Below are 19127 nucleotides of genomic sequence, written 5' to 3'. Positions count from 1 at the left end.
ATTTAATTTTCTGTTCAATATTTTTTTAATTTTCCTAAATAAATGTATGTAAATTTTTTAAATATATGTTGGCAGTGTGATAATTTTTTGTTATTGTTGAATATTAGACTTACCTATGAATAAGAAAAATATAAGTAAACCTAGTTCTCGCATTGAGGCTTTAAGTGTTCGTCCTAAAATTTGCAAGCCTTTCGAATGCCTTGACAATTTAAATATTCGAAATACTCGAACTAATCGTATCACTCGTAATATAGCCAAGGACATAGCCTGATTCGTTGACTTGTCCTAAAAAAAAATATTAATTTATTTTTTAAAAAAGGTATAAACATAAAAAATAAGTAAACGAGTCAAAATTTTAAATATTTTATATAAATACCTGTGGACTAACAGGTGCTTTCGGGAGATTTAACGTGTCTTCCTCCTCGGCAATAACAGTCGCTAATGTAATAAAGTAAGGAATGATTGCGATTATATCGATAACATTCATCACATCCCTGCAGAAATTTAACTTATTCGGACATGCGAAGAACCTTGATAATTGAATAATCAAAAATAATTATTATTATGTATACATATATAAAATTAATAATATATAATTATATTATAAAAAAAATATCAATTTTAAATGATTTTACAATTTATTACCTGACGCTAAGTTCAAAGGTAAACCATACAATACATATTGTTTCTATAAGGAAGAAAGGATCTGTTATGTCAGGCACCTCGTCTTCCTCGATTTTTGTTCCGTTTGTTGTTGTATTGAACACCTGAAATACATTCAAAGCAATTTTTTTTTCCTCATTTTAGTATTAATTTGTGCAAATTTTTGGATAAATTATTCCTTTTTCTTCGATACAAAATTTTGGTTCACATCAATTTAATTAAAGAAAAGTACATTAGAAACTTTTCTTTATATATCTTTTTCTCAATATTACCTTTAATTGTGTTTTTACAAAAAAAAAATATGTTCTAGCTTCGTTTATTTTAATAAAATTAAGCGAGAGCTTTTATAATTATTTAAAGTTTAAATTCAAAATTAAAATTAAATATTATTTCTGGCATTATATAAGAAGAAAAGTATACTTAAAGCATACAAAAAGCGCAATTGTTTTATATTATTTTTACAGGAAAGAAATCCGTTTACATGAAGGAGGACAGATATTTTTAAATTATTTTGAGCGTTAGATAAAAAAAATATTTCAATTATCGTTTTAAACAAAAAAGAGGCTTGCTACATTGAATTTTATATTATACTTTACTTATGATATATGTAAGTATGATGTGCGTTTATTTAAGTATAGTACAAAGTAAAACAAATACAAATCTTACGTAAGTACTAAAAGTCAGTCAGTCAGCATAATGTGTTGTTAATTTTGCTAGTGAAATTATAATGAATTATTATTGTTAACAAAAACTATGATACTAATGCCTTTTTTCAACATGTCTGACCAAAAGTTAGAATAAAATACTTTGAGCTTGTTTTTGTTAAGTAAAACCTCATTTGCGTTTCACAATAACTGAATAGGTCAAATAAGTAACTTAAGTTCCGAGTTATTTACTGGCTAGGTATTGTATTAAAAAGAAATTTATCACTTTATATACATATTTAGTATTATTTATTACTTAACTGATTTAAATATTAATATTAAACGAGGTTGAGTAAATTTGAGCTTCTATTTAGAACATATTCTTAAATTTCTTAATATTATTGAGTTATTTTTTTAAGAAAAAAAAAATTCAAACTGCTTTTATTTAAAAAAAAATAGTTTTGTTACTAAAAAACCTATGCTCTCTAGTCGAAACAGTGCCTCGGTGCCCCCAACCAACGGATACCTGAGCTTCACGTAAAATTAAGTAAGAAAAACTGTTTATATAAATAAAATATAACTTAGCAACCAAACTTCAAAGAAACTTTTAGTTAAAGAGATCTTTCTTTTGATGTAACAATCGATGAATTTGGAGGACTTTTTTAAAAAGCGATTTTTTTAGTTAACTTCGATTTTTATCGATAATGTGAAAAATTTGTAATTTTTTAAACTAAATTCATGAGCCTATTCACTGTGATCTCTGAGCAAATATCTGTAAACCAATATTTGTTCCGCGACTTTGGTCCGCAGATATCTGCCTTCGAATGTAAAAAAAAAAAATTTGGAAACTTTTATCAGTTATAAATAGATCTTAAAGACGCCTTTTTTTTGATGTCGATGAATTTTAAGTAAATTTTTTAGCTCGCATAGTTTTTGAATTATTGAATTTTCCGCTAAAATAAGTCTGAAGTTAGTGGACAAAATTTATCTCCAAATTTTTAGCTTTTTAAATGTTTTTCAATTTCACAAACTTGGTTTTTGTAGACTCAACAGTTTTGTGATATTAAAAAAAAATAAGATGGAAGTTACCGGTCGAAAAAAGGAAAATTATTATTTTTTTGATGCCCAAAATTGTAGCTAATTAAAAGCTAATTTATTGCTCAAAAATTAATTTTGTAGCTCCACCCAGTCATTTTTTATTCCAACTTAAGGGGGGAAATCCCTCTGGACGACAGCTTTTTCAATAATTTTTTTTGGAAAACTGAAAGCATTTATCGAAATTTAAAAAAAATTATGTGATATTATTGATATTATGAAGTATTGATACAATTTTTTTGAAGTACAAAAAAAAAAAAAAAAAATGGCGGCTCTACAGATCTTTAAAGTTGACGCCTCGAGTTTGCGTCGTGCAATGCCTAGGTGCAGATAATTATTTATAATCAATAAAATATACTTATACGCATTGCATGAACCTAAATTTAGTAAAAAAAAGTGTACAATAAAAATTAGATACCAAAAAAAAAACGAAAAAACACAATGTTTTTTTATAAACAAATTGTTAAAAAAAATATTTATTGTAAAAATTTTATTGAACTTTTAGGTTCATGCAATGGCCAATAAATTAAAGATAAATTTGCAATTTATTTCAAGTCGATAGCATCATTAGTTTTTGAGTTATGTTGCATGGCGCGGAAAAAAAAAATCGTTACGAGGAAAAAGCGTTTAAAGTTTCCGTTTTCGTAAGGTTCGGAGGCCATGGGTTTCGGGACTATCTAGGGGCTTTTGAGGCTTCATTTAAGAATAAATTTATTGTAGCTTTTGAAAACAATTTCGTAGCTCAAGCCGTTTTTAAAATATTCAAGATCTTGTTTAAAAAAGAAAGCTCAAAAGTAACCTTAAAAAAAAATTCAAAAATTTTTAGGACAATTTTTAAAACTGCACTTCCGGTTCCGGTTAATATAAGAATTTTAATTAAACAAATGGTATTCAAATATATTCCAAATAAATTTATACATTTTTCTATAACTAATAAATAAAATCTCCTTGTGCATTTTAAAAATATTCACCAAAAAAACATTTAACTCAGAAATACCTAGCGCTCAAAATAATCTATTAATACCTTTAACGCCCAGAACCTAATGATATAATTGCAACGCAAAATTAAATATTATATTTACATTGATAATAATATAAATATTATTGTTTGAAGACAAAAAAAAAAAACGTACAACAACCTAGCGCTCAAAAAGATATTATTCCAATACCTGTTCTCCTTCACAAATATCGTGAAAAATTGTAAACCGTTTATTAAAACGAATGACACGCTAAAATAAATTAAATGAAACAAAATTAAATGACGTTAACTAAAAACAATTTATGACCGATGCCATTGTTAAAAAATTAAAAAAAAACAAATATTTATAATAATTTAATAATAAATTTATTCATAAAGGTAAAGATCTTTTTTCTAGTAATCTTAGTTAAAGTAAGTTGAAGAGAACATGATGCATTGCATTAAGTATTTTATATATATTTATTTATATTTAATTTGTATTTCGAGTAAAGTTTAAGCCAAGATTTTCAAAAAAAAAAAGAAAGAAAATTAATGAAGGAAAGCATTCACAATGATACACTAAAATTAGAAACAAACATGCAGATATTAGTTCAAGTTTGAAATTTTTAATTATTTTTATTGTTATTTACTAAGCTATTTTTCCTAAGCCATAATATGTAACTTATATTAAACTTAGTTACTTAGTCAGTTCGTGCTCGAAAGAATTTTATAAATACAATTTTTTAAGTAACAAAAGCATTTTTCTTCTTGATTTTAAAGGCGTTTCCTAAATCAATAGCTGGTAACCGTATGCCAAGCAATATTGTTTTGATAACAAGAAGAGTAACGCTCATGCACGTTAGGCATTTTGAGAACATCTTGAATGTTTAATAAGGAAGAAAGCAACGTACAACTCTCCTAGATTGGTAGTTTTGCTTAAGTTAGCTCAAAAGCATATTTAAAAAATTAAAAATTTTATACATTGAAAGCTTATAATTCTTTTGTTTTTGTTGCTATTTTGTATTGGCTCAGAATAAATAGTGCCAACAATGTATAACGAAAATATGTACAAGAAATCAATAGCTATCTAAATATTTTAAAGAACTTATACATATCAAAAGATTTTATAGACAAAACAACGATTTGTCATGCGAGTTTTTATAAAGTCGTAGTGGTGATAATTTTTTGCCTTAATAATAAAAATAACAGTTCATGGTGTCACTTAAAGAATTTTAGTAGTTAGGTGTATCGAAGTTGCAGTCTTAAAAAAGGAAACCAAAGGACAAGATCTTGGGCATTTAATGAACACACAATGAACACTTATAATTTTTTTTAGACTGTTAGGGACCGCTGCTTACTTCTAAGAACATGTTAACCTTGAATATCACGGTCTATTTCTGTACCAAGGAACTCATATCAAATAAATCAATGATATAGATGCTTATTCTTCAAAACTACAATAAATAAAATAAATAAAACATATGTTCTCCTAGGAATTTTATCACAAACCTTGAAACAAATTCACACAGAAGAACAAAATCGGGGATGAATATGAAAAATTGTTAAATTTCTGATCAGACACCTCCATAGGAAACCTCGTAACTCCGAAAATCAAAATTTTACAGGAGAAACGAAAGAGTAGAGAGTCAACAGAGTAGTTTGGGGAGTAACATGCTGAGCAAAATTTAAGTCTATTTAGAGTTTTCGGAATGACTTCAAATTTTCTGGGTTGACCCGCTGACATGTTTTCTAAAAAAATGGCATTCAAAAGTCATTTTCGAAAATAGGTGGAGTTACGAGGTTTCCTTATGAGGCCGACGGATTTGATAAATATAAAATATTTGCCAGCCAGCGTTGAAATTCAATCTATTGTCGAGTCTTCTAAGTATTGTATTAATAACAACAACAGACAACCCTTTCACAAAATACTGAACTAAAAAACTCATTTCGTTACAAAATAGACAGCTTTGTTTTTATAGAAGTAAAGTATCCGAAATATTTGAATTTTAATAAATATTTTTGCAAACCTTTTAACAATGGTAACATTTCGGAGCTTGGCAATGACCTTGTAGTCAAGAGCTGAAGATTAATAGATTGTTAAAGTAATGAAACAAATGGAGGCTCCAGACAAACCGACGATCATAGTTTTTACAGCAGTGAACGTTGTAAATTTGGCAATAAAGCATAGAAATTTCAAGCTCAAAATATAAAAGCCTTTAAAAAATTAACCTACTTTGGAAAGCAGATATCTAGAAAGGCAAATGGAAAAAATCGTTTGGTTGATAAGCTGACCAAATCTTAAAACGGTTAAAAAGTAAAATAAATTCACGTTGCAATATTTCAAAATTTGAAGGAATAAACTAAAAGATTGCCAAATAAAAAAAAATAAATAATAATAAAGGGCCTAAATGGCTGCCTTCTGACACTCCAGAGATTACATTAAAAAAAAATTCTTATATCTAGTTGTTTGATAAACAAATTGTTTATACCATTCACAAGTTTTTGAAAAAAACATCAATGATTTTTAAAGAAGACATTCAAAATTGACATTCTCAAAGTTGCCAAATGTCTGGTAATTAGCTTTAGGGTAACTTCGGGCATTATAGCGCACCGGGCATTATGGCGCACCTCTCAACTAGCATACTTCCAATACTCGCATTTAAATAAAACCAATGCAGAAACTTTGGACTTCGTCGAACACTAGCCTTGTGACGATCGCAGGTCAGTGCTATTATTTTTGTGCCAAACAAAAAAGAAAACAAAAAAAATATACCGGTTCTGGGTTCCAATATAATATCGCTTTGTTTTTGTTTGTGTGCATCTCGGTAAGTATACAGTGCACGTGTTTGTTGTAAAGAGTGAAACGCAGAGTACAGTTTTGGTTTGGTTATATCACTTGTTATATTTTAACTGAAGTAAGAATTTTGTTTAGTTTTTGGAGTTTTGTGAATATGTGTATATTTTGCAATATGGCGCAGATGCAATAAGGGCATTATGGCGCTATATTATACCCGACTGCGCCATAATGCCCTTATGTAAAACTAATTTCAAAAGTAACTCTGCATTTTTTTAAATTTGAAAATAACCTCAATTTAACGTTAATTTTATGAAACTTATTTACAATTATATTTCAGAAATGCTGAATATACGTAAAAAAAGTGAAGGGTTCCGAAGTAAATGGGGTTCGCCATATTGCCCGTACATAGGGCAATATGGTTTTTTTTGGACTATTTTTAATTTAAATTATTTTTTGTTAAAAAGCTTAAATTTGTATTCTTAAATAATTTATTTATGTTACGTTTTTATGAAACTTAATTAAAAAAAATGATTGAAGTAAAAATTGTAGTCCGTAGTAAAGTTATTTGAGTTTGTGCTTAGGTATGCCATAATGCCCTAATTTACCCTAAGCCTATATTTTTGTTGTTTCTACCTTATTTGTGTAGATTTTACTATCTATTACTGATTTTTCTCATCGAGGTAGAAAAGTTAGAGAAAAAAATTCAAAATGCTAAGAATTTGGTTGTTTTTTCTTTAAATATATCACAGTATAAAGAATTTTAGCTAACATTTCATCACAGATTTTAGTATCACAGTTAAAGGCGCTTCCAAAAAAAAAAACTCAAAAAGTAGTTTTGTAATGAAGCAGAACATACGTGATGTGGATATTGGTTTTCAAAAACCCTATGAAAAAGTCTATGGAACGCTGCCCAAAAAATTCATAAAATTCATTTTTTTTTGTGTCTAAGTAATGCGATTTGCTTTGAAAAAAGATTTTGGTAACTCGAAATAAAATTCGATTCAAAATTTTTCTAAGATGCAACGCAAAAAATTACTCTTAAAAAATCGAATAAATCTAACACTAGTGTAAACAAGTTAAAAAAATCATTGGACATAAAAATGTTTCGGAAAACTAATTTAAAGATCGCAAAATTTCTTTAAACAAATTTCCAAGGATGTCTTTTAAAATTCAAAATTAGATTAATATTTTTGTTTTGTTATTTAAAAAGATTAAACAAATTTTACAACACCAAACATATACACATAAAAAAGCAAAAAAATACATGCAAAAATATTTGTGTTTTTTTTTTTTTTTTTGTAATGATTACTTTATTATTTTGATTTGTTAAAAAAGTTGTTATTCTTCTAGAAAAAAATGTAATAATCCAATCTTATTATGTTATTTACAGTAGAAAGCGAAGCTTTTATTTCAAAGCAAAAAATGCAATTTTACAATGTCCTCTCTTGCCATTAGACAAAGACATTATGCATAATTATATATTATGTATTATGGGTCTCTTACAAAAATTAAAAATAAAAAAAAAAAATATCGCTAATGAATATTTTTTAATCATTTACAATATTAATTATTATTATTATAGAAAAAAAGGATTTTTATTATTTTTTATTTGAATTATTACGTTGATTCATTTGAACAGAAAAAAGAAAAACAATACCTACCTAGAAATTATTGTTTTTAAACTAGTACAATAAATTTTATTTGATATTATATATTTTCAGGTTCAGCTGAAAAGACTACATATAAATTAATTTTTTTGTTTTGTAAAAAATTCAAAAAAAAAAAAAAAAACAAAAATTATTTTAATCAACTGTAAGATAAATGAAAGAAAAAAAAGACAAAATGAAAAATTAGTATTTTTTTTTAAACGCCATAATATCGACGTGTCGGCAGCGGGCGGTACTATAAGAAAGTATATTTTAGATAGTGTGGTAAGTAAGTGAAGTTTTGAATTTTAGAAGGGATACTTTTTTTTTTATATATTTAGAGTAGATAGGCTGTATGATTGTTTAATACTGTAGATTTTTGATGTTTGGTGGTAGACAGTTGTTGTTTTAAATTTTTGATAGTGAAAAATATTTCAATTCAATTAAGATAAAAAGTTTTGGTTCTTTTTTTTTTAAAGAAAAATAAAAGAAAAAAAAATAGAAACAAGGAAGTCAACTAAATGGAAAGTTTAAAAACAAATAAACTATAAGTTAACATAGAAAGTTGCTCACTTACCGATTGAAGTTCAACATCTTTACCTTTTTTATTTTATTTAAAAACAAAAATAAATATTTTTGCATAATATAATTAACAATATCATTATAAGCTACTCACCACCAAATATCTTAATCTAATCCATCTAAACATTCAACATTTAAATTCGAACCTATCTACTACTTAATTAATATCCTAGTCTTAATTAATAATTGTATTTGATTTTTTTGTTTTATTTTTATTTTTTTTTTTTTTCGATAGAATTTAATATCTGTCGTTGACATCCAGGCTTAAAAAAATGAAGATTTGATTATTTTTTTTTTTTTGACAGACCCATTTTGCGCTCAGAATCGAAGAGAATGAAGGCTTGATAAGCAAGGATTTGTATTTCCTTTTTGTTTGTTGTTTGTTTGATTTGATTTTTGTTTGTTTATATTTTGAAGAGAAATAATTTTTATTTAGTGTAATAAAAAATTGAAAACTAAAAAAAATATACATTGAAAGCATATGATCGAGTGGAAAAATTTTAAGCATACAAAAAATAAGGTTATACATGCACGCTTTGCAAACAGAGGCATTGATTTTGGTTGGTTTTTTTGATTTTTGTTTTTCAAAGGCACAAATGATATTATTTTTGAATATAGGGATGCTCTGTTTTATTATGTAAACGATCGAGCTTTCTTGGGAAGAAAAAAAAAATAATATTGACTAATTTGTATATTTTAAAGTTTTCCAATAATTTTTGTGTTTTTTTTTTGTTTTTGTTTTTTTTTTTTATGACAATGCTTAAGTATACCCACTGCACAGTTTTTAGTTTTACAAACATTAGCACCACCATAATTTATATGAATATACTCTAACATGTGACAATAATTTGAAAAAAATTAATTTTTTTTTTTAATTTATGGAAACAAAATTATATCATTTTATATATCAAAGATTAGCAACGCCATCTTGTATACAGGTACACAAAACTATAAACCAAGCAATTAAGCAAAATTTAATTTTTGTTAATTAAGGTTATGAAATGTAATAGCACATTATTATTAGTGGCGTCCAAAAATACAATGTGAATATTAGAGAAAAAAGTTGCGTAGGTAGGTATGTTTTATTGGAAAATTTAAACAATATTTATGATTATTTGATATTATTGCCTTGTTTTTTTTTTTTTTTTTTTTTGATTATTTTTTTTTAGAGAAAAAAGGAGTTATATAAAAAATTACAAACATTTATGCGATAAAATTGATTTTTAGTTGTGATTTTTTTTTTGTACTAAAAACAAAAAACGATACGAAACCATTTTTGTTGTTTAATTTTATCAAAAAAAAAAAAAAAAAATTAATTAAAATAAAAAACATTTATTTATTCACCACATTTAAATTGTACAAATAAGTAAGCTTCAAATTCTTAGAAAAAAAAATTGTGTGTTTTATTTAATTAAATATATATATAATTTTTTTTGTAAAACGCTTGCGCCATTTAAAGAGAAATAAAAGAGGTATAAACAAGGCATTTTTTTTTTTTTGTTTTTAAATGATTTTAGAGAAAATTTTTTTTGTCACAGTTTTAAGTTTTTAAAAAAATATGAATAGAAACAGTTGCTGTACTATCAAATTTTCTTGGTAATTATTTGCAAAAGGGGGTTGCCTACTGATTTTGATGACCTTGAAATATGTTATCAGGAATATTGTACTGAGTAATTTACTAAAAAGTGTTTGATGTTTTTCTTTTTTTTTTTTTTCAATTTTGAGTTTTTTTTTTTGCGAATAATGAATTGGTGTTTTTTAGAAATTAAGCCAGAATCAGTTTGGTTTTTCAAATATTTAAACCGGTATCCTGATTTTAGCTTGAGTTGATGTTTTGAGTTTGAAATGAGGATGAATATGTTTGAGAAAAGTTTGGTTTTTGAATTAAATGTTGATACCTGTTCTATCAATTTTATTTTACTCAAATTACAATGATAAATATGAATTACGATCTTCAAGGTTTTTGTTTTTTTTTTTCTTAGCAAAAATATGCTACCAGAATCTATCGAATACTATTATATTTGATTACTGAAGATTATGAGATAATTTACCTACTTTATTAGCTTTTTGTTAAACTATAAGTTCTTTAGCTGGAGAACTACTCAAAAATGTATCAATTAATTTAAAAATATTTCTCTCGAAGATCATTTTATCAAAGATTTCTTTAATAATAAAATTAATCATTAATTAATTTGAAGAATCAAATATTTCAATTACTTTTTTTGTTTTGTTTGTTAATTATGGTCTCTTCATCAAAATGGAAATAATATGCAAGTATTGTAGTTTTAGGACACTTTGACACTTAATAAAATCAAATAATCATCGTATATTTCAGGTATTTCAAATGTTGAATCCATTGGTTTCCATTAGAATTGCTGCAGAAGAGATACAAGCTTCACCGAGAAATTGTTGATTTGTTTTTAAATGTGCCACCTTCTTAGGGGGTTCTTCCAATCTACTTGTTATGGCCGCTGAACATTTCGCTGGTTTGCTTTAATATTTTCGTTATAATGTTTGAATTAACCGTTCGTTGTATGCAGCTATCATTAGGCTAGTAAGGAGGGCTGAGCGACTTATAAGAGAAGTTTTCAGGTACGCAGGAGGTGAACAGGAAATAGGTTGATATATTCATATTCATAATTCGACCAATAGCTCAGTATTTTTGTCGATTCTGTAGTAAATCCAGTAGCTCTAATTTTTTTTCGCCGTTGTTCATAGCTATTGTTCAAAGAAAATCTTAAGTTTTCGATCAATCTCAAATTTTCCATAGATGCAATAAATGTCAGAAAATACCGAAATTTTTCAGTCCTTGATAAATTCAGCTCTTAAAGATTAATTTTTGGCATGAACAATTTACCACGGCCTTAAGGCAGTCGTTAAATTCAATGATGGGAGCGTAAACTCATCTCTGTTGGCCTTTCAGTTTTCAATGATGATCCCTTTTTTTAAATCAACCATTTTTGTCTAAATCTAATAGTTTTTGAGTACTGTCTCTACTAAAAAAGTCCATTCACTGGAGGGTGTTTACCTTCAAAAAAATAATTCGTTCCAATTTTTTTTTTGAACAAACAACTAAAACAGGAGAATACCGGTTTGAAAAGCTTGCAAAATAATTTCGAGATATTTTTCAGAAAATTTTTAGCAAAATGAAAACACTATTTAATTAGAAAAACAGACACTAATCCACAACCATTTTTTTTTTTTTATAATTAACGCGCACTAAAGGGAGTTAAATACCCTTAATATGTTAAACACAGTGCGAGCTTCAGGAAAATAGGGAGGGATTTAAAAGGAGAAACCGATGCACATTAGTTTTAAAGCTCTGGAAAAACAGAGGCGGGTAATATATTCCACATTCGTGTGGTGCGGCTAAAGAAAGAATCTCTGTATTTGACGGTACGTCCGAAGTTGGGCTCAAGGGTAAACTGATGAGCATTCCTAGAAGCGCGAGTATTACGGTTAAATTTTTTCAGGGGAGGAATGCAACTAGCTATTTCATCTGAACATTGTTTATAAAAATAGCGATAAAACAAGGAGAGACATGACACATTACGTCGGTGGTCTAGGGACGCAATTATCTCAGTTATCGATCTATCATCTATCATTTTAAAAAGCACGTTTTTGTATTCTGTCCAAGAAACTCAAATACGTTATCGGAGCACCTGCCCAGATGTGACAATTGTATTCAAGTTTTGGTCGAATGTAAGCTTTATAGATTACAGCTAGATCAGAAGATGAGAAGAATTTCTTGCATCTTCGGAGAAAACCTAAACATTTCGCAGCGTTTTTGGCGACATCGAATATGTGTTCGTTCCACAGAAGGTGGTTTGTTACACTCATACCGAGAATGGAAAGTTTCTCAGTTTCCTCGATGCAAATGCCACTCATTGATAGTGGCATGGGTGGAAGGTTCCGTTTTAATGATAGTAAGCAGCATTGTGTTTTTGATGCATTAAATTCTACACGATTTTTTATTCCCCATTGAACAATGCTGTCAAGATCAGAATTTAATGAGCTTATCATATTTTGTCGTTGAAGTTCCACATCCGAAGGACATGGGTGTGAATCTTCAAACGAATATGAAAAGCTGAGGGTACTATCATCTGCGAAACAATGGATTAGAAGTTTCAGAGAGCAAATCATTAATGAAAATGAGAAAGAGAGTCGGAGACAAAACGGAGTCCTGGGGCACACCAGCGTTTATTTTGTGGGTTTCAGACTTGAAACCATCCAATACGACTTGTATTGAACGGCCCGAAAGGTTATTTCTAATCCAATGAAGAAGAGAATCATCGATACCGAATGCATGCATTTTCGATAAGAGAGCTTGATGCCAAACTCTATCAAATGCCTTTGAAATATCAAGCGCAATAATCTTGCTTTCTCCAAAACGATGCAAAGATTTGTTCCACTGTTCGGTGAGATATACCATCAGATCACCAGTGGAACTATTGCTACGAAAGCCGTACTGCCGGTCATTAAGAAGCTTCCGTTCTTCGAGATATTTCTTAAGCTGGAAATTAATCAGCGTTTCCATGACCTTGGAAAGAAGGGACGTGAGTGCAATTGGTCGATAGTTGGAGGGTGAGGAGGATTCGCCTTTTTTAGGGACAGGCTGGACAAATGCGGTTTTCCATCCACTCGGAACGAGTCCAGTAGAGTAGGACAGATGAAAAAGCTTACGCAGTGGATACTAATCTCAGTTCAAAATTACACTGGCCAACAAAATTGAACTTTTTTTGCCACAAGAACCAAGATATACTTTTCTATAGGTTTTTGATATGCTAAACTCGAATCTGAAGTCAAAAAAATTTAATTGGCCTCCGTTTTTGAGATATTACCATTATAAAACGTCATTTTGGCTGTTTTCTAGCTTCTGTTTTTATGTGGGGTAATTCATTATAAAGAAATTTGTACCGGTGATTATAAGAACAGATATTCTTCTTTCAGAAACTGTTAAAATTTTGCCGATATCTCTTTTATTGCTCAAGATATCTTAAGTTTCAGTTAGTAAGCCAAAGAGAAACTAAGTTTAATTTAAAGTTTAAGTCCCTGGTCATAAAATTTTTGCCACAAAACCAAAACATACTTTTCTACAGGTTTTTTGGATCGCTAAACTCGAATCCCCAATCAGAAAAATTCTATTAGCTTCCGTTCTTGAAATATAACCGTTATAAAAAAAACTTTTTTTTTGCATTTTATAACGGTAATATTTCAAGAACGGAGGCCAATAGAATTTTTCTGATTGCAGATTTGAGTTTAGCAACCCAAAAAACCTTTAGAAAAGTATATTTTGGTTCTTGTGGCAAAAAAAGTTTAATTTGTTTGGCTAGTGCTATTTCTGAGTTAAAGACCACTCCTTAAATTTTAAATATCTCATGCAGTAAAAGAGATATCGGAAAGATTTAAACATTTTTTGGAAGAATAAAACCATTTCTTATAGGTACCGTTAGAAATTTTTTCATAATGAATTACCCCACATAAAACATAACCTCGAAAACAGCCAATATGACGTTTTTCGACATTTTTTAACGGTAATATTTCAAAAACCAAGGCCAATAAATATTCTCTGACTTCAGAATCGAGTTCAGCATATCAAAAACATATAGAAAAGTATATTTTGGTTCTTGTGGCAAAAACCTTGTTGACCAGTGTTATCGAATCAAATCTAACGGATTACGGATGAGATGATGAAGAAATAGTAAGTGGATCTAATAAACAAAAAACGTGATGATGTTTAGAAAAGCATACAAAAGGTTCTATTAGCAGCTAAAGTAAGGTAAACACCGAATCGGTACCATGCTGAAGAGCTAATTGGTAGCGTTAAGGCAATTTTAAAAGTGCAGTCACTGGCATTTTGGCTAGATAACAACTTCTCAAGGAACGATTTTTAGTGCTGGGGGACATTTGAATTAATGTTTCGGGCGGTCTAAGGGATTTTAAGACTGTAATTGAGGTTTTGGATACAGAGGTAGTAATTCTCCTGGTGAAAAAATCCTATATGTTTAAACACAACTTACTCCCATCAGACAAAATAGATACCTTATTCTTCAGAGAAATTAAACTCAAATGGAGAAAGATGATGAATGGCATTCCCCCAACAACATGGTCTTCTGAGAGATAATTCAGTGTGGAGATGAGGACGGCAAGCAACAAAACAGAGGTTTCTTTTGATCCATAAATTGGTAAAATTTGGATACGAAAAAGGTGTGCAAAATGAAGAGTGCAGGAAAATAAAAAGATGAAGAAAGAAGAAAACAAGAAATGTGCTACAAATATAGCAGAGAGTACAAAATCTGCATCAGTTATTGATGCAAGACTGACTTTTCAGGAATAACGATAGCCCAACATGACAAAGTGTGTATAGGATAGGTTATATTGCTGGAGAGCTGATATACTTAGACCATGATTGGTCCGTTGTGATACTACAATGAATATTTGAAATTTTTGTGTTTCTATTTGTTGAACCATTTGGAGCTTCTAATAAAACGCTAGATCACTAAGATTGTTATAGTAGAATTCTCCTTAATGGAGTCTACGTCTTTTGGGATAACGCAGGACATTCATAGAAAAGGTGAGGAACCGACTCCACCTTCTCCTCATCCATGCAGCTTCTGCTTGCCTATTATACAATGTCCTGTTATGACATCTATTAGGGAGCTGATTTGTGATCTGCTTTGAGGTACGAGTATTAAACAATTAGAGTACTGGCCAGAACTGTTTAGTTGCTATACATGTGGTGATATTATTCCACCTAAGGATTGTTTTATTTATTAGCATCTTGTTTGAGCAATAGTTTACACGTAGCGATGGGAATACCTATGTTGACCTAATTTGGTAATAAAGGTATCAGTCTTACACTTTTGGTAAGTTCATTAGCTCAGCAGTTTCCTGAAATGTGACCCGGCATACAGCAAATGTTAAATTGCTGTACCATCTCCATTAGAGATGATCGGCAGTTAAAGGCAGTTATTGAATTGGTAGAGACAGAATGAAGAGATTTAATGGCTGCTGGCTGTCCGAGAAGATACGGATTTTTTATTTGATTTATTTAAACCAAGACTGGACTTCTTTTATCGCCTAAAGTTCGGCTTGGAACACGCTACAGTGATTTGGAAGACGGAAGGAGAGACTTAAATTTAGTATATCTGAGTATACACCTCCAACAACTCCAACTTCAGTTTTTGATCCGTCCTTGTAAAAATGGATAGAGTCATCTTCCAGAAATTACATGTCCTCCCAGGCTCACCTAGAAGGGATGGTTACCTGAAAGTGGCTATCTTAAAAATTGATACACTAGTTGGAAAATGCTGCGCTTACAAAATTTTCAAATACCATGAAAATCATTGAGCGAATATTGAATAGCCAATGACTATTAGTTAGTTAGTGAGCCAGTCAGTTACTGTTTTTACGATTTTTGAAGTCCTATATCTCAGAAACTTCTAATTCTACGTCACTGAAAATTTCTGAGGAGCTTGATTTTGACTAGGTTAACAAATAAAACGAGTTTGAAATGATTGACATCATTAAAATAGAAGTTAGAGGAGTTGGAAAAAGGCCTGAGTTGTTTCCTAAGGGTGTAGGACCAAAGTTGCTAGAGAACTTGGCTGGGCAACCGGAGGCAGAAGATAAACTCTGATTATAACTAAACTTAATATTATTGTTCTATTCAAAGTTTGACACGATTTCATCATTTTCCCCGGAAAAAAATCAGCAAAAAATTTTTCTGCATACATTTGTGACCCAGCCATTTGCATAAGATAATAGGTAAATAAAACAGCTGTCTGATAACCAGTGCACACTTTTTTTCGGATCAGCCCACGCCATAATGTATGTAGTTGATTTGAAAAGGCATCTAATAGAAAATCACGAGATCTGTTATGGGTAGATCAGTTAAGAAGAGAGGCTTCGGAACTAATCATGGAAATGTAAAAGGAAGTAATAACAAAGTAAGACGCACCACATGATTCACCTTAGACACCTTAGACCTCAGACTAGGGAAGGTTCTTAAGTCCTTTGGTTTTTATTACCAATCCTTGAATTTTAGCTTGGAGGTAAGATGACAAATCTGAAAGTGAATAATTTGTTTACTTACGATTGAAACATTATAAGAATATTATATCTATGATTTCCGTTTTCTGATTCCAAAAGGCCTATTTCGCACATTTATTAGATTAAGATTGTACTTCCCAAGTGCAAAAAGCTAAAACATCTTGGATCTTTTATCAATGGTGAAGCATCTTTTAGATGAAGTAATCAAACATCGCGTAAGCGTAGTTGGCAGCTTAAAGTTCTACATGTCAGTTGTTCGCCCACATTTTTACATATGATTGGGAAAGTTAAATGAAGTCAGCTGAAAAAAAGATGACATCACGATTAGTAAAGCTATATAGAATGATAAGCAAGCAAATCCGGGGAAATCTTAACGTCAAAAATAATATATGTATCTTGAGAAAAAAACAACACGGTTCAGTCCCTGAAAATCCCGGTCTACTACGTTCCAAGACATTCAGGAAAATGAGAAAGGTGTTAGAACTCCTGAAACCAACTTGCATTGAAGAAAAGATGTCCTAAGAATCCAGTTCAAGAACCAATAAAATACTACGTTTCAACACGATGAGGCATGCCTTACAACTCTTGTAACCAACCAGATCAAAACCCATTATCATCTTAATTTCCAACACATTCGTAAAGATGAGGCAGGCCTTAGAAACTCTTGAAAAAGACCTGTTTTCAAAAGAAGATATCCTGAGAATCCAAATCAAAAGCCGTACCACTGCGTTCCAACACAATTCTGAAGATATAGCATACTTATGAACTCCTGAAATAATCCTGCAAGCCTAGCTAGCTAAAAGTGTAAAGTCCTTATCCATTTCGAGAATATAGAAATCGTCAGTAAAAAGAAGTAGCAGATAAAGTTAAAGTGAAAATGTAATTTCAGAGCCAAATTTATAACTATTATCATCGCAGTCACTGTTTTGTTTTATGTTGTTATTTTATGATTCATGAAAAACGAAAATGCATCATCTAATTTGATTTGAACGATAAATTTGTTATTCGATCATAGTATAGGTGCTTCAACTTCTTTTATCAGCTACCGTTTTTAGTAAGGTTATTCCTCGGTCCATGTTTTGTTCTTAAAGTGAATAAGTCTTTTAATTAACGTACATTTCCGTTACATCAAATCGCAATTTTTTGGCATAATTATGTGATTATTTTGACTTTAAGCATTCAACCAAGAATTTTGTCATCTTTCATTTTTGTTATGTTAAATTTTTAATTCCCATTGTACTTGAATTCTTTCCACTTTTAGTAAGATCATGTCCATATCTTTCCAAAATTAGGTTTTTGCATTGCTGTTCGGTAGATTATCTCCAATTCCATACTTGGTTGCAGCTCAAAAATCAATGTTCTCGTATCTCGATAAAACATTGTATTTCTCCATCAGCATTTTTGCTAATATGAAACCAGATTTTCAGTTTTCATTTGAGTGTTTCAACGATTCAGCGAACAATTCAGTCTGTTCACTCACCAAAACACAGACCTGTAGTACATTATTAGAATAAATGAACCTGACTGCTCTTGAAAATAAATTTAAAAAAATAACCAAAGCCTTAAAATTTAATATTCTAAAAATACTACTGCTTTAAAACTAAAAATTACTACCATCTAATTAAATACTCACATAATATCTGCAAAAGATATTGGAGAAATCCAGAAAATTTAATATCGATGTCCAAAACTCTTTTCATCGGAATGCCTACCGCCCTGATATAATTGATAAGTTTCTACTAACAGCTTTTTAGGTTTGCTGACAACATTTACTTATTAGAAGAGATATCAGAGAGATATCACGGTAAAAAAAAATTATATTAATGGTAAAAATAAGCAATAGTTTCACCAATGCCAAATAATGCATTGTTGATTCTTTCATCTTATTTTTTGTTTTTAACTTTAGAAAAAAGGATCGTAAGAGCAGAGCAAAGGAGAAAGTTAAGGAAATGGAAAAACCATTTCCTCTAGTAGTTGTAGTCAAAGACAGGGTTACCTTTTTTTTTGTTTTTTTTTTTTTCTTTGTTTCTTGCCACTGAAGAAGTGTGAAAGAAGAAGAGTTCAAATAAATAATGTGTATACATTATGTCCTCAAGAACTCGACTATTTTTTAGCAGGCTAATGTCTTTTGAGAAGTTAAGCTTTCTTAAAAATTGACGAATGGCTTCAATGAGAAACTAAGCGTTTTACATTTGAAGAAAACTATTTTTAGTACCTGATCATATTTCAAAGCTTAATTAAAATTCTTTTTAAAGTACCTACTTCAACGCAAAATAACATTTTGTGAAAAGTTGTTATTTGCTATAGAACATTTGAAATAAATGCTTAGCTGAAATCAGCTAGAAAAATAGAACTCTATTTGGCATCTTCAAGTGAAAGTAAAATGTGTGAAATTTAATCTTCTTTCAATATTTGAATTTCCGCAAATTGAATAAGTTCAATATTTTTGAACATTGTTGGAAGAACTATTGAAAAATCTAGCTTTCCTGATTTTAGACCTATTTATTTTTCTACACTACGACGCATAATTTTCAGAAATAAATTTCATAATCAGTTATAAATTAAATACTTTTTACTTGGCTTAAAACTTTGAAAAAGACTAACACCTCACAAAAAAAAGGGATACCAACTTTTAAAATGGTAATATTTTTAAAGGTCTTTTCCTAAAAGCACGTTTAGAACTTTGCTAA

At 29.5% G+C, this 19127-nt stretch overlaps 1 protein-coding gene across 13 annotated transcripts in view; it reads right to left on the bottom strand.

Annotated features, from left to right (window-relative positions):
• LOC129910628 (potassium voltage-gated channel protein Shaker) overlaps positions 1 to 19127 on the bottom strand; it is a 302087-nt gene that overhangs the window by 8983 nt on the left and 273977 nt on the right. For all 13 annotated transcript variants that reach the window (XM_055988069.1, XM_055988065.1, XM_055988067.1 and 10 more), the window contains 3 exons: positions 646 to 767; positions 377 to 530; positions 114 to 285 (listed from right to left, as the gene is read on the bottom strand). In XM_055988069.1, coding sequence (XP_055844044.1) covers positions 114 to 285; positions 377 to 530; positions 646 to 767 — 448 coding nt within the window. The remainder of the gene's footprint in view (positions 1 to 113; positions 286 to 376; positions 531 to 645; positions 768 to 19127) is intronic.

The sequence above is a fragment of the Episyrphus balteatus genome, chromosome 2, assembly GCF_945859705.1.
Source record: "Episyrphus balteatus chromosome 2, idEpiBalt1.1, whole genome shotgun sequence".
NCBI lineage: Eukaryota > Metazoa > Arthropoda > Insecta > Diptera > Syrphidae > Episyrphus > Episyrphus balteatus.
This window is presented reverse-complemented; position numbering and strand designations above follow the sequence as displayed.